Source organism: Trachypithecus francoisi, unplaced genomic scaffold (assembly GCF_009764315.1).
Source record: "Trachypithecus francoisi isolate TF-2019V2 unplaced genomic scaffold, Tfra_2.0 Lachesis_group20, whole genome shotgun sequence".
In the NCBI taxonomy this organism is placed as follows: domain Eukaryota; kingdom Metazoa; phylum Chordata; class Mammalia; order Primates; family Cercopithecidae; genus Trachypithecus; species Trachypithecus francoisi.
In genome coordinates this window covers 65664256-65679596 of record NW_022681466.1, presented here as the reverse complement: position 1 = coordinate 65679596, position 15341 = coordinate 65664256, and the positions used below count along the sequence as shown (strand labels likewise).

The following is a 15341-nucleotide window of genomic DNA, read 5'->3' as shown; positions in this document are numbered from 1 at the left end:
CTTAGCAGCAGGGGAGGAGCGGGTGGCTCTGAAGACAGCACTGGCTGTGGCACCACAGGGGCCAAGAAGACTTTGTCGCCTGGCTCCTACCCTTTCTCTAGCCTCAGGACTCCTTCACCTCCTCCGACTATCCCCTTGCCTTCAGGAGTCCCACTATGGCCTGAGGAGCACCCTGCTCTCTGGCAAGGTTCTTGCTCCTGCTGGAACACCAGATTACAGCAGGGGTGCCAGGAGCCCCTCAATAGGCTGACGGCTCCCTCCAGCCTCAGTCAGGTTCTAGGAAGAGACCAGGGCAAGCCTGAAGCTGCGGGCTGGGCCTCACTGTCCTGGGAAAATCCTGAGCCTCCCTCACAGCTCAACGCTCAGGCAGGCACCCAACAAACCACAGCTGAGGTTTCCAGAGAGCCAGGCCTCCCACCGCAGGGACAGTAAGCTGAGAAGCACTGTAGCTATAAATGTGAAGTGGCGAACCGCGGGACACTGCCGCAGCCCAGCAGCGGGCAGGAGCCTGCTCCCAGCCTCCCTGCAGGGCCAGCCCACTAAGCTTCAGAGCTGCCCTGCCCACGGGGTCTCAGAGCTCTGGGCTCTGAGCAGAGCTGTTGTCTACACCCCACCCGGTAATCTCCCATGGGGCCAGATGGAAGGGGGTCCCAGAGACAGTGCAGGGAGAGGGGCAGGCAGGACCCTACACAGCATTTTCTCCACAGTCAGTGGTGCTGGTCTCCTCACAAGCATAGTCTTGTTTTCTGTTGACTTGCACAAGAAGGGGTGGGGGGCACATAATCATTTGGGTGCTTGGTGCTTCTAAAAGTCTTACTCCTTTCCTAGGTGGCACCCAGGTCACAGCTGCAGCCCCATCTGGAGGTTGCCTTGGGGTGGACCTAGGACTCTTGTGGTCCTGGTGGGCATCCTCAGAAGCACTACAGAGAAGGAGAGCCTGGGGAGGAGCCGCAGTGGCTGACATGAGCCCCCAGAAGCTCAGAAGGGACATTGCGCCCATTTCACAGGCAAAGAACTACACCCAGCGAGGAGAGCCCAGAGCTCAGCAATGCCTCCTGGTCTCCCAGACACTCCTGCACTGTGGACAGGGGTGGCCCATGTGAAAGAGTCGGGAAACAGAGGAAGGAAAGGAGAGCCGAGCCTTTTCCCCCTCTGTCCTCTCAGAGCCTGCCAAGGAACGGTCTTTCCTCCAACATCCTCCTCCACTGGACTGTGTAGGGAAAACATCACGGGTTGAGGGGTCATCTGGTATGGCTCTTCCCGTTAGGCTGGCGAGCTGGCCAGGTAAGGTGAGGTCATCTCAGCCTGTGTGTCGCCAGCCCATGGGAGAACTCAAAGACGAGCATCAACCCTCTTCTTATGGGAAAGAGCCCAGAGCTGTTCCAAGGAGCCCCTTCCCAGATCCTGACGGTCTGGTGTTGGCAACAGGAGTGCACAAAACAGAAAAAAATCCCCGTCCTCATAGGGCTTACACTCTTACAGAGGTGGGAGAGACAGACCAAATAAAAAGTAAATTGCATAGTATGTCAGAAGATGAAAAGTGCAATCGAGAAAAGTCAAGGAGGCTGTAGAGAGAGAGTGTGGAGCAGGTGAGGGAGTTGTCATCTGAACTAGGCTGAGAGTGGACCACTGAGCAAAGACTGGAGCAGCGGGGGAGCAGGAGGAGAGCCTGCATGCCCTGGACAGCAGGGACCAGGGTTCTAGGTCAGAGTGAGTCAGTGGCTCTCAACCGCAGGCAATTTGGCCCTCCAGGGGACATTTGGCAATGTCTACAGACATTTTTCACTGTTACAACTGGAGGGGGAGAGGGTGGCTATTGGCACCTACTAAATATTAATAGAAGCTAGGATTCTGCTCGGTATCCCACAGTGCACAGAACAGCCTCTTACAACAAAAAAGTATTCGGTTCAAAATGTCAATATTGCTGAAGTCAGGAAATCCTGGAGTGAGTGAGAGGAAGAGAAATAGGAGAGAGAGCCAGGGAGATAAATGCCAACCCATTTTTTGTTTCTTTCTCTTTTTTTGGAACTGAAGAAGCTGACTTAGAAATTCTTATGGAAAAATATGTGACAATAGCCAGGCAAAAATAATGAAAAAGAAGAATAAACAAAGTAGCCTCAGCAGATCTTCACATATATTATAACAATCCCTATGATAGCCAAAAGGCTAATTTCTTAAACAGGTAAAGAATTCTTACGAATTAATAAAAAAGGACTTAAAAAAAAATTCTTGGGGCTAGGCATGGTGGCTCATGCCTGTAATCCCAGCACTTTGGGAGGCCAAGGTGGGTGAATCATTTGAGGTCAGGAGTTCAAGTCCAGCCTGGCCAACGTAGTGAAACCCTGTCTCTGCTAAAAATGCAAAAATTAGCTGGGAGTGGTGGCAGGCATCTGTAATTGCAGCTACTCGGGAGGCTGAAGCAGGACAATCACTTAAACCTGGGAGAGGTTGCAGTGAGCCGAGATTATACCACCGTACTCTAGCCTGGGCGACAGAGCAAGACTCTGTCTCGAAGAAAAAAACAAACAAACAAAAAAAAACAACTCTTGGAAAAAATAGGCAAGAGACAGGGAAGTCATGGAAAAAGTTATAAATCAATTATAAACATGAGAAACAATATTCAATGTTACTTGCAATTTAAAGAACCGCAAATAGAAGTTATGAGATGGCTTTTTCAGCTATCAGATTAGCAAAGGTTGCTGGGGGTTTGTGAGAGCAAGTCTCATGAGCAGTTCGCGAGAAAGTGTATTGGAACAGCCTCCTGGAGGGCGAAGTAGTATCAGATTTAAATGCCCTTGACTGAGCATGTCATTCTAGGAAACTTTTTTTTTTTTTTGAGGTGGAGTTTCACTCTGTCGCCCAGGCTAGAGTGCAGTGACGCGATCTCGGCTCACTGCAACCTCCACCTCCTGGGTTCAAGGGATTCTCCTGCCTCAGCCTCTCAAGTAGCTGGGACTAAAGGTGCATGCCACTACACCTGGCTAATTTTTGTATTTTTAGTAGAGACGGGGTTTCACCGTGTTACCCAGGATGGTCTTGATCTCCTGACCTCGTGATCCACCCGCCTCGGCCTCCCAAAGTGCTAGGATTACAGGCGTGAGCCACCACATCTGGCCAGAAACTATTCTGACATAGAAGCACAAAGATGTACATACAGATATGTTTATTACAGCATTAGCAATCCCCTGGAAACAACCCAATGTCCATCAAAAGGGGACTTGATTATTCTGCGACACATACTCACAATAGAAAACCTTGCAGCTTTTCACGCCTGTAATCCCAGCACTTTGGGAGGCCGAGGCGGGCGGATCACAAGGTCAGGAGATCGACACCATCCTGGCTCACACGGTGAAACACCGTCTCTACTAAAAATACAAAAAAAGTTAGCCAGGCGTGGTGGCGGGCGCCTGTAGTCCCAGCTACACGGGAGGCTGAGGCAGGAGAACGGTGTGAACACGGGAGGCAGAGCTTGCAGTGAGCTGAGATCGTGCCACCGCACTCCAGCCTGGGCGACAGAGCGAGACTCTATCTCAAAAACAAGAAAAAGAAAAAGAAAACCTTGCAGCTTTTAAAAAGATGGGGGCTCACTCTTAGGTATGCCTCAGGAGAAGTGAAAACATATGCTCACAAAAGAAACTTGTACAGAAATGTTTATAATGGCCTTATTTATAATAGCCCCGAATTGGAACAGCCCACATGTCCAACAGGAGACTACACAAATTGTGGTATATTCGTACAATGGTGCACTATTTAGCAACAACAATAAAATGAACAGCTATACAACAACAGGAATGAATTTCAGAAGTATTTCATTAAACAAAATAAGTCAGACGCAAGAGTACGTATTGTATGATTCCATCTATATGAAGTTCAATGGACACAACCCATCTATGGTGACGGAAGTCAGAATGCGGGTGCCTGCCGGAAGTGTTACTTGAAGGGGCAGAGAGAACTTTGGGTAGGGGCTTATGGAATTTGGATGTTGTTTACAAGATGTAAGCATTTGTCAAAATCATTGGATGGTACACTGAATATCTGTGCAGTTTTCCAAATTTAATCTCACCTCAATTTATTTATTTAGAAACAGAGTGTCTCTGTGTGATGGTGTGATCTCTGCTCACTGCAAGCTCCATCTCCCGGGTTCAAGGGATTCTCCTGCTGCAGCCTCCCGAGTAGCTGGGACCACAGGTGCACGCCACCATGCCCAGCTAATTTTTTGTATTTTAGTAGAGACGGGGTTTCACCACGTTGGACAGGATGGTCTCAATCTCCTGACCTTGTGATCCGCCCACCTCAGCCTCCCAAAGTGCTGACATTACCGGTGTGAGCCCCTGCGCTCAGCCTAATCTTACCTCAGTTTACAACTAACATTAACTATTTAATAAAAAAATTTAGCCAAACTTAATATGTCCTGAAATAGAATGATCTCCAAAGAAATTCTTAATTGGTGGAGGGGGATGTGGAAACAAGAACAGAAAATGTGTATAGTACGCTCCCATATGTAATACAGTTAATGGATATCTATTACACAATCTTTCCAGATTATGTAATATTTGTAGAAGGATGTGTAAGAAACTGTAGACAGCGGTTCCCTTTCAGTGGAGTTGGTTTGGGGACTCAAGGTCTGAAGTGAGAGGCAAATGTCTCCATACATTTTGTGCCACTGGAATTTCTTTTACTGTGTTCATTTTAATTTTTTACTATAAAAAGTAGTTTAAAAATTTATTGAGGCCGGGCGCGGTGGCTCAAGCCTGTAATCCCAGCACTTTGGGAGGCCGAGACGGGCGGATCACGAGGTCAGGAGATGGAGACCATCCTGGCTAACACGGTGAAACCCCGTCTCTACTAAAAAAATACAAAAAATTAGCCGGGCGAGATGGCGGGCGCCTGTAGTCCCAGCTACTCGGGAGGCTGAGGCGAGAGAATGGCGTAAACCCGGGAGGCGGAGCTTGCAGTGAGCTGAGATCCGGCCACTGCACTCCAGCCTGGGCGACAGAGCGAGACTCCGTCTCAAAAAAAAAAAAAAAAAAAAAAAAAAATTTATTGAGCAGATAACAGGGTGTTCTGAGATTGAACCTTCATATTTCTCTGCCCTCGATAGCGGGAAGCAGAGACACCCCTGCCGGCCATTGGTGGCCTGTGGCTCTGCAGCTGGAAGGGGGCATTTGTACAAGCGATCAGGGAAGCTGCTGGAAGATGCTCCTGGAGCAGGCAAGAGAGTCCTGGCTCAGGAAGCCAAGTGAAATAAACGGAATCTTGATTGCAGAGATTTCAGCCTGAAATTGCAAACTTCTGGTTGAGAAATATAAAAGCCCATCCTGTGGTATGGAGGATTTATCTTGATAAAACTTGTGTGTGTGTGTGAATAGATTTTTAAAAAGTATCTGGTAGGTTGGGACACAAAGGCTTTTCAGAGGCTGTGTAACTAGGGGGAGAAAGTACCTGGAAGAAGGGATTCTGGGCTAAGAATAGGACAGATAGCTGTAGTTTGTTTGTTTGTTTGTTTTTGAAATGGAGTCTCACTTTGTCACCCACCCTGGGGTGCAGCGGCGCGATCTCGGCTCACGGCAACCTCTGCCTCCCAGGTTCAAGCAATTCTCTGCCTCAGTCTCCCGAGTAGCTGGGATTACAGGCGCCCACTCCCATGCCCAGCTAGTATTTTTGTATTTTTAGTAGACACAGGGTTTCACCATCTTGGCCAGGCTGTTCTTAAACTCCTGATCTCATGATCCACCTGCCTCAGCCTCCCAAAGTGTTGGGATTACAGGCATGAGCCACCGCGCCCGGCTGCCAGCTGTAGTTTTTAACCAGACAATACAGCTTTTGGGCTCTGTTTCCACAGACAAGAACATGCCATTACAAGTCTCACCCAAGAACATCCTGATTTGTTCATCTCAAGGATTGGGCTTTGTGCTAGTGAGTTGGTATCCTGCTTGGAACCCAGAGCAAAGAGTTGTTTTATTTATGTGCAAGAGATGGTGGAGAGCAGAGAAAACTTCACCTGTCCCAGGTAAATGCCAGACGGGGAGACCCTGGTCCTTCTCCAAGAAAGCGCTCAGCTCATGATGAACAGGGAAGGAGACCTGTGTCCTGCCCTCAGGAGCATCTCATTCAGAGATCAGAGGCTATGGAGCCCAGGGACTTAATTTTGGAATGCAAAGAATCTTTGTGGAGCCATAAGTCCTTGCCAAAAAAAATTAAGAAAGCAATCCTGGTCAAAATTGTGTGTTCAGCTAACCTCAAGCGCAGATGTCTGATCCAAGCACTAAGAAGAGAGAACTCAAAGGCCTAGGGTGGAGCTTCTTTACAAAATGTCAGAGGCAAGATATAGATGGAGGAAAGGCCGGAGATGGCCTTCAGTGAAGCCCCATAGGGAAGCAGGCAGTGGGACCTTGGACAGGGTCTAAGATGAGACCACATGGGAGACTGGGATGGGGGTACTGCATCTGGCCCAAGCAGAGGGAGGGTCAACTAGGGTAAGAGGATCCATGACTCTGGGGAAAGCCCTTACAGACCCTCTGGTCCAGCGCCTTCATGAAGAAAACTGAGACCCAGAGTGCAGCATGACTTATCTGGTGTCAGATGTCAGGACTGAGCTCCGTCCGTGGCTCAGACTCTAGCCTCCCAATCCACAGGACCCCCTGCAGAGGGGCTACCTGTTGGGAATTGGAGGCATTGTTGAAACTCTTGACCAGACAACCATGTACTCACTTCCTACCTAGCAACATGCTTCTACTGAATTCTGCGGAAAGAGGGTCACTCAGATCTCATGGAGTGATCAGACTGGACACTTACCATTGCCTACCCAACACCTCCTCCCATCGTTTTTTCCTGCCAGAGCCCAGATTTTGTAGTGGGTGGAAATAGCTCAATTTGGGGAAACATAGGCTAATTCCGCAACCCCAAGAGTTGAGTCTTAATTGGTCACAGTATTCCAATGGGGCTCTGATTCCCCTTTGTGAATGGTGGGTCTAAGGGCAGGCATGTGACCCACTTATGGCCCATAAGACGTAAAGGGAAGTCTGCATGGGGCTTCTGAGGAAGCTTTTACTTTCCTAGTAAATGAGAAAGATACAGTTGACACCATCATGCCCTCACCCCCATCCATCTTTCTGCCTTGAAGGAAAGCAGCTGTGCATGTAGCCTGGGGGTCAAGCATGGGGGTAAAAGTGTGACGGCTTTAAGATGACAGAGTGGACTATGGAGCCCAAGTCCTTGGAGGCTGAAATGAGTTGTTGGGCCAATGCCAGCAACCATCTACCTACAGAATTCCAGAAAAGCAAACATTCAATGACCTTCTGGTTTAAGCCACTGTTTGCTGGGCCTTCTCTTATTTGCCATCAGAAGCAAATAAGAGAGCATGTATGGCCAAGTTAAGCATTCAAAACCACAAATCGAGTTAGTGGCAGTTACAATTCCAACCCAGATCTTCCAACTCCATGCCCACTGCTCCTTCCACTAGCCATGAAGGGCCTTGGCCTCATAAGGCTTGTAGGGAAAGTTGAGTGCCCAAGAGCAAGTCACGCCAAGGGAAGATCTCTGAATATGGGTCCCTCTCTGTTGCCTCCCCTGAGATAGGCTCAGGACAGTGATCAATGAGACAGAGTGGTCCTTGCCCTAAGAAGCAAAGTGTTTGGTTGGGGAGGCCATACACGTTACTGCAACTCCGGCCAACTCCTAGAGAAGTTGTTTAGGATTGGCCTCTGGTCAGCCTCTTCAGGTGGGAGCTCGGTACTCTGGAAGCCTTCCACCTAGCTTTTTGTCAGCCCTCAACCACATGGTGTCTGGAAGAGTCCTCCACCCACCCACCAGTTCCTCCCCCATTACCCCTGGCCATTCTACTCATCCTTCAGTGCCTACCTTGGATGACCTTCATTGACCTTGCCTACTACCACCAGCTTGCACCTAACGGACGACACTGACCAATCATTAAATTTTCCATCATACTAGCTACACAACCTGCCCTGGGTCAGTCATACTGCTGACACTAGACTCGGTGGGCAGTCAGAGCCCTCAGTCTGGTGGGGCAGGCCAGTCAACAGCAGCGGCACGGAAGGCAGTGATAGAGGGCTGGGGAGGAAGAACAGTTGTACCTTGGTAGGGGGAGGTGGCAGCCTTTTCCCTACTTCCCTCCCCAACCAAACACTTTGCTTCTTAGGGCAAGGACCACGCTGTCTCATTGATCACTTGTCCTGTGCCTATCTCAAAGGAGGCAACAGACAGGGACTGATGTTTGGATCTTCCCTTGGCATGCACTTGCTCTTGGCCACTCACCTTTCCCTACAAGCCCCATAAGGTCAAAGCCCTTCATGGCTAGCAGAAGAGCAGTGGGTATGGAGTTGGAAGCTCTAGGTTGAAACTGTAACTGCCAGTAACTTGATGTGTGACTTTGGACACTTCCCTTGGCCTCTCTGAACCTCACTTTTTTTTTTTTTTTAAAGACACAGCAGGATAATAACACTTTCCTATCTCACAGGGTTGCTGCAAAGATCGAATGAGATAACTAGTGGATTCAACAGGGACAGGGAGGCCCGACACCCAGTCGGTGAGCAGGGAGTAACCGTTCATTCATCCGCCTCCCTGGGCTCCCCACACTGCAGAAAACCAGAGACAAGTCAGCAGCACAGTGGAGCTTTCCATGGGAGACAGAGCATTTAATGAGAGCAAGAGCTGGACAGTGTGGTCAGGAATCATCCCACCCAAGGAACCAGACACATACTCGGTCCTTGATGGGGTTTCCTGAGGCTCTCATACTTTCTCCTGCCCTGGAAAATGCCATCCAGGAGCCCATCTCTTTGCTACTGCCCCTCTTCCAGAGCAGCACAAGAAGGAAATAAAATGGACTTGCGGGGAAAAGAAGGTGCTTGTCTCTCATGTCCGTCTCTTACAGGGGGGTTCTGAAGATTCCCACAGCCACTCTGGAGTTGTTGCCCCACTTTGGGGTCTTTGTCCAAGTAACTTCAAGTAGATTGGCCCACAGGCAGCGGTTGTTTGCTGAGAGATCAGCAATCTTCTGTTGTCACCAGCCATGGCTGTGAAGACCAGTCAACAAAGGAAAGGCTTTCCCCAGAGGAGCTCAAACTCTGGCATGAAAGACTCTGAAGTGGTGTAGCCAGTGGAAATTAACAGCTGTGTCCACTCTGGGCCTCAGGTGAGGGAGGACCTAGATAGCCCACTGTGGCCCCCAGAGCACCATCACTGCCCATACTTGGAGTGTGATCCTGATCCTAGCTATTTGGAGATGGCAGGGGAAGCATCTCCCAGAAAAGATGACCTGCCTGGGAGAAAAGGGGGACCCCCAGAGAGTGCCAGCCAGGGCATCTTGGCAAATGCTGGCCCCAGACAACAGGGGACCAAGGAGTTGAAGGAGGCTCACTGGAGAGGTGGGACAGGGGTCCAGTCGATTAAAACATAACAAAGTGACGAAGGGAGTAGGTCAGCCTGTGGTGCGCTGTGGGTGGGAAGCCAGGTGTCATCCTGAAGTTAGCAACTCAGATTCCTCATCCTTTGGTGGTGGCCACACGGGGAGTTCCCAGAGGCTCCAGAAGGTTCTGATTCCCACTCTCACTCCAGCAGAGGGAGGTTGCTCAAGACCAGGCATTCTGTCCCTGGCTCGGGTGTCCCTTTCAGAGTGACAGAGATGATCTGAGGCTGCTCAAGAAGAGCCGGAAGGGGCATGGGCAGGAGTGGGTGGTTGTCTTACCTCTCAACCAGGGGGTCTGATTCCCATTTAAACTACCTAGGACGAAGCGAGTGAAAACCAGAGCCCCGTGTGGGGGATGCTTGAGGCAGAGCCGGTACAGGAGCCTGCATCCTGATGCCTCAGCTACCTGCTCTCCCTCACAGAGATAATGGCAAGGCTTGGGAAAGATGGGTCCAGCAGGCCACTGAGGGGTTCCCTTCATCTCTGAGCCTGCCCTCCAGCTGCCCATGACCATCTCTGCATCCGAGCCTGGAAGAAGAGGTGGCCCATTGGCTGGGTTTTGGTGGTGTGTGGACATCATTGGGTTGCTTTGGGGTGTGAACCCCAAAACTCTGTACAAGGTGTGCCAGAAGGTTCGGTAGTCCTGAGGAGGGTGAGGGCTGTGTACGTGGTCTTGTGGCTCTTCCTAAGTCTCAATATGTGTCACATTAGCCCAGTCAGGGAAATGATCCAAGTCAAATATGGCCCGTCCCCAAGTGTTGACAGCCAAAAACACACAGAAGACGCCGATTATGTTCATTATGACTCCTGTTTTCACCTGGAAAAGAGACAGTGTCAGAGTCAGCACCCTGAGGCCTGCTGAGAACTAGTGCTCTCAAAGAGGAGGACAAAGCATCGGCTCACTGGACCTCAATGTCCCCGTGCCATGCTCTGTCCCTGGCTGGGGTGTCCCGACCCCCAGGACAGAGCGACTTCATGTCCCCCAGCTATCCTCAGTGCTCAAGGAATCCCTGGGAAGTAGGCAGAACAGATGGGTTCTCTATGCCAGTGAGCATTTGGAAAATTACCTCAGAGAGGTGACAGGAGGCAACAGCTTAGGCCATTCAGGGAAATGGTGACAGAGCCCAGTGTGTGAGTCCAGGTTCATTGCTCACCCCAGTGCCTTAACCATCCTACAAGGATGTGCCAGCTTCCCCGTGGACCTCCTCAGGCTCTTTCTGATGCCCGCTCTGCAATCTTCCCTCATGATCACTAACCGTTGCTTCACTAGCCTGTTGTAGATATTTTACTGGGGACTGCAATCAAGTTTGCAGTCCATGGTTTCTGGGACCCACCCTCTTTATGAAAACGCTCCTTGGAGTCCCCAAGATACCCAGCAGAGGTTCTGAGATAACGAACATCAAATGTCCAAGGGACATTTCTGGCCTCCTGGGCTCATACACTTGCCCCTTTCCCAGCCCAGAGCTGCAAAGCTGCCCTTCTCCCAGCAAAGGTGACAGAGCCAAGCCAGGCATGAAAAGTTCTTCCACTGACTACATTTGTTCCCAAGGCATCGTCTACTCCCAAGTAGTGGTCTCTCTCTTCCTCTCCCTGCTTCTGCCTCTTCAGACATTCCTACGAATCTCTGTGACTGTCACTAGCATCCCTGCTGCCTAAGCCTGCCCTGCCTATCTTCATAGTTCTTGCTAATTTGTCAAGTCCGTCCTTCGCCATGTGAGTCCCTCAGCCCCATCTTCACCCCTTCCAAGGACTCCCCTGGTGCCTGCACAGGCTTCTCCAGGTGGGAGAGTCGGAGAAAGAACAGTGTGTGAGACTTGAGATCATCTCAAAAAAAGATGAAAAGCTCCATTATAAATGTCAACAACAGCTATGGGGCTGGATGCTCCGTGGTATTCCCAAATCACGTGACATCGTTTCAAAACTCTGTCATTCACAAACGGAGCATCCCTTGTGACACCCGCATTATAGTCCGATGTGAGTAAAGAAAAACAGCTGTTACCATGTCAGCAACCTTGAGGTGCCCGTAGGTGAACACGATGGCATTCGGAGGGGTGGCCACAGGCAACATGAAGGCAAAGGAGGCGCTCAGGGTACAGGGCAGCATGACGTACAGAGGATTGAGGCCGATGGAGCGTGACTGCGGAAAAACACAGCACTGCAACATCACCGTACAGAACACAGAAGCTCTTGGGGACGCGATTCTGAAAAGGATTCTCTGAATGTGGCGGGTATGTTTGAACCTCTGGGCCACTGTCTTGATTCCTCTTCCTTTTGCCACGTCTCTGGCAGATAATTCCACCTACGGAGCACTGAAGGCTGAACTTAGAGGTTACCTGCCCTGGAAGCCCTTACCCCCTCAATTCATTCCACATGTATTTCTTGGGCACCTACTATGTGCCAGAGACCATGCTGAGTACTTAGACTGTGCTCAACCTTACAGTGCCACGTGCACTTGTCTGTCTGTCCTGCTACAGACTGAGACAGCCTAGAGGCCAGGGACCACATCTTCTCTCCTGCATATAAATCTGTGGATGTGTGTGTTTTTATACATGCGTGGGGTCATTTTGCACATGGAATTTGGTAGCCCACCTTTTAAATTCTACACTTTAAAATTTAGCCACATCTAACAGCACCTATCAAAGAGTAGGCACTCATTAAATAGTTGTTGAGTGTATGAATGAATGATGTAATTCCTAAAATCTATCAAATCAATCATGTATCATGCAGATTTACATGCACATGAGGGCAGACACATGCAAACATGTTTGTTGCAACAATGTAATGGCAAAAAGCAGGAAGCCAACTCAATGGTCATTAATAGTGGGATGATTAAATAAAATATGACACATACAAATGATGGAATAGCATGCAGCTGTAAAGAACTGGATTGGTTTTTTGTGTCAATAAGGAAAGATCTCCAAGACCAATGGTTAGATTTTTAAAAAATTAAGATGTATGGCCAGGCGCAGTGGCTCATGCCTGTAATCTCAGCACTTTGGGAGGCCGAGGTGGGCGGATCACCTGAAGTCAGGAATTCGAGACCAGCCTGACCAATGTGGTGAAACCCCATCTCTACTAAAAATACAAAAATTACCCCAGCAAGGTGGCGGGTGCCTGTAATCCCAGCTACTCGGGAAGCTGAGGCAGAAGAATCGCTTGAACCCGGGAGGTAGAGGTGGCAGTGAGCCAAGATCACACCATTGTACTCCAGCCTGGGTGACAAGAGTGAAACTCTGTCTCAAAAAAATAAATAAATAAATAAAAATAAGATGTGTAATGACTATAGAATGGTATCCTTTATTTAAAAAGAATGTGTGTGTGTGTGTGTGTGTGTGTGTAAAATATCCAGAAAGATACCTGAGAAATTAATAACAGAGGTCATCTCTAGGGAGGAGGCTAGAGGATTAAGGTCTGTATACATCTTTGCATTGTTAGACATTTTTAGCCATATATCATCTGCAATTTAAAAAATCTATACTATGAGCATGTTCCCATTTTATTACCCTTTGAAACTGTGATTTTTAATGGCCTGATAGTGTTACATTACATGAATATATGATAATTTATTTCAGCAAACCCCCTTTTACTATGGATATATTTGTATAATAATTCTGTCATACATCATCGTAACATAAGTTGGTAGGCATCTCTGATTACTTTCCTAAGATATATTCCCAGACACAAAATTGCTGAGTCAATGGGTCTGAGCAGGTTTAATGTTTTGGTTCCCCCACCATCCTCATTTTCCTGGCTGTGGGTACCTCATGGTGTCTGCACCCCACACTCCTCTGCAGCCCAGCCCAAGGACCATCACCTTTTCCTTTCTCTTAGGTGGGCGTGAGACAGGAGTGTGATAGGCCTTAGAGGTAGCTGGGGGAAATTTTACTTGGGGTTCCTGGTTCTAGAAAAGCTTGTTTTCAAAGAGCCCGGTAGGGCCTGCATTTTCCTGGTTGGGGCCCTCAGTGCTCCCAGTTAGGGCTGGAGATGACAAAGCCAGGGTCTGTGCTAGGAGAGAGGAGGCATCACCACCACTTGCCTAGCATCAAAGGGGTTCCTCCTGCTGGACATCTGTTTGGACAGTCTGCTTAGGAAAAGAGGAGACAGACCACTCTGTTATTTTTAACACTTTCACCTTCTTGCTATTTTTAACACTTTCATCTTCACTTGGAAGAGAAAAAAAAAACCACTTAGGTTTGCTTTTTATACACGCAGACACCCAGGCAGCTGAATGGAAATTCACCACCTTCAATCCTGTGTCCAGGCCCTCTGGAAATCTGTCTCCCAATTCCAGAATAATGACAGCCTCTCCCATGCTCATTTTGTAGTCTACAGAGGCTTTTCACAGCCCTCATCTTACGTGGCCATCAACACAGCTCTCAGAGGAAAGAACGTAAGGGCCATGTTCAGAGATCCCACATCTTGAACTTGGGTCTTCTGACTGTGAGACCAGGGATCTTTCCATACTACCCTGAGGCTGGTGTATCTTTGCAATGGATGATGGAAGGAAATGCAAAAAAAAAAAAAATAGCCACTGATTTTCCTATAAGCTCTCCTTTCTTCTCAATCCCAACCCAAAAACATGCTTGTCCATAGAACAGAACGCTTTAGCCTGGCACTCAGCAGCTTTTCCCATGACCAACAGCTACCCCTCTCAACGCCCCGGGATCCCTCATCCCTGTGCTCACCAGGCAAGGCTTCCAGGAGTCCTCGGTCATGTGCACCATTGCCTTTATTTGTGCTGCTCCATCTTCCCAGAATTCTCTCTCCCCTCCTACCTACTCCCAAGTCCCCACTCCTCCAAGGCCTCTTCCTGGGGGGTTCCAGCCAGTGGTGCTCCTGGTCTGCAGTCCTCCCGCACACCTGTGCTACCTGCTCAGAGACCACGGCACTGGCCTGCTCCTCCTTAGCCCAAGTCCTGTCTCCTTAGCTTGAAAAATAATCCAGTTAGATTTATAAAATAAACTTGAGCACTTGGTCCATGGTTGGTGCTTTGGTCAGTACGAGGGGCACAAAGAGGAGTGGCAAAGCAGCAGAGGCCTGAGGGGCAGAGGCATCCAGGGTGCACAGATCCACGTCACAGCCAGATCTGGGTCTCCAAAGCCTGGTCTGACTCTGGCCTGGATATCGCTGCCTTGTCAGGGACCCACAATGTGGCCATGGGTTGGCAGCTTCCTGTGAAGTGGAAGGGCCCCTCCCCACCATCAGGTTACTTACCATGGAGGCAAAGATGGGCAGGAACAAGGTGGTGGTGGCCACATTGCTTGTGCACTCGGTGAACACGGCAACAAGCAAGGATAAGATCAAGGTGATGGCTGCTGCGGGCACTGCATGCAAGGGCTCCATCTGCTTCCCCATCCACACGGACAGCCCCGAGGCCTGGGAAGCACCAGGAGGGCAGTCATCTGAGGGCTCCCAGCTTGCAGTTACCTCAGGGCCAGAGCAAGCTTGGCCCATCCACCCCTCCTGACCCTCTTTCTCTACATCTCATAGGTGACCTCATCCATTCCCACCATTTTCATTCCCATCCTCACTCTGCTGTCTCCTAAATCTGTATTTCCAGCCAGCTGGCCTACTATGTGGATTTACATACCCACACGACTTCCAGAAGTGTCCACCCAGATGTCCCAAGAGCACAATAGACTCAAATGCTCCACCCTGCATTCATCCTCCATAGATGGGAATCTGCTTCACTCTCTGGGCCTCCCAGTCTGGTGAAGGGACTCACCATCCATCAGCCATCTAGCCCAGTAGGCTGGGAGTCATGCTGCTGGTCTCTGTTGCCCTCCTTCCTAGTCAGTCACCAAGTCACCCAAACGTCTCACATCCATCTCCTCTTCAGTCCTCCACAGTTTTGGAAGCTCAGAAGAGTGATTTCAGCCAGAAATTGAGGGTTTAGATTTAGGGCTTTGGGCTGAGA

The 15341-nt window shown here is 49.5% G+C and overlaps 1 protein-coding gene across 7 annotated transcripts in view; it reads right to left on the bottom strand.

Annotated features, from left to right (window-relative positions):
• Positions 1-8627: 8627 nt before the first annotated feature.
• The window catches only part of SLC13A5 (solute carrier family 13 member 5), a 28910-nt gene continuing 22196 nt past the window's right edge, over positions 8628-15341 (bottom strand). For 4 of the 7 annotated variants that reach the window (XM_033184861.1, XM_033184862.1, XM_033184865.1 and 1 more), the window contains 3 exons: positions 14639-14800; positions 11424-11561; positions 8628-10241 (listed from right to left, as the gene is read on the bottom strand). In XM_033184861.1, coding sequence (XP_033040752.1) covers positions 10110-10241; positions 11424-11561; positions 14639-14800 — 432 coding nt within the window. In that variant the 3' untranslated portion in view covers positions 8628-10109. Of the gene's footprint in view, positions 10242-11423; positions 11562-12694; positions 13509-14638; positions 14801-15341 lie in introns of those variants that run through there. The other 3 variants (XM_033184860.1, XM_033184863.1, XM_033184864.1) reach the window with 3 other exon arrangements.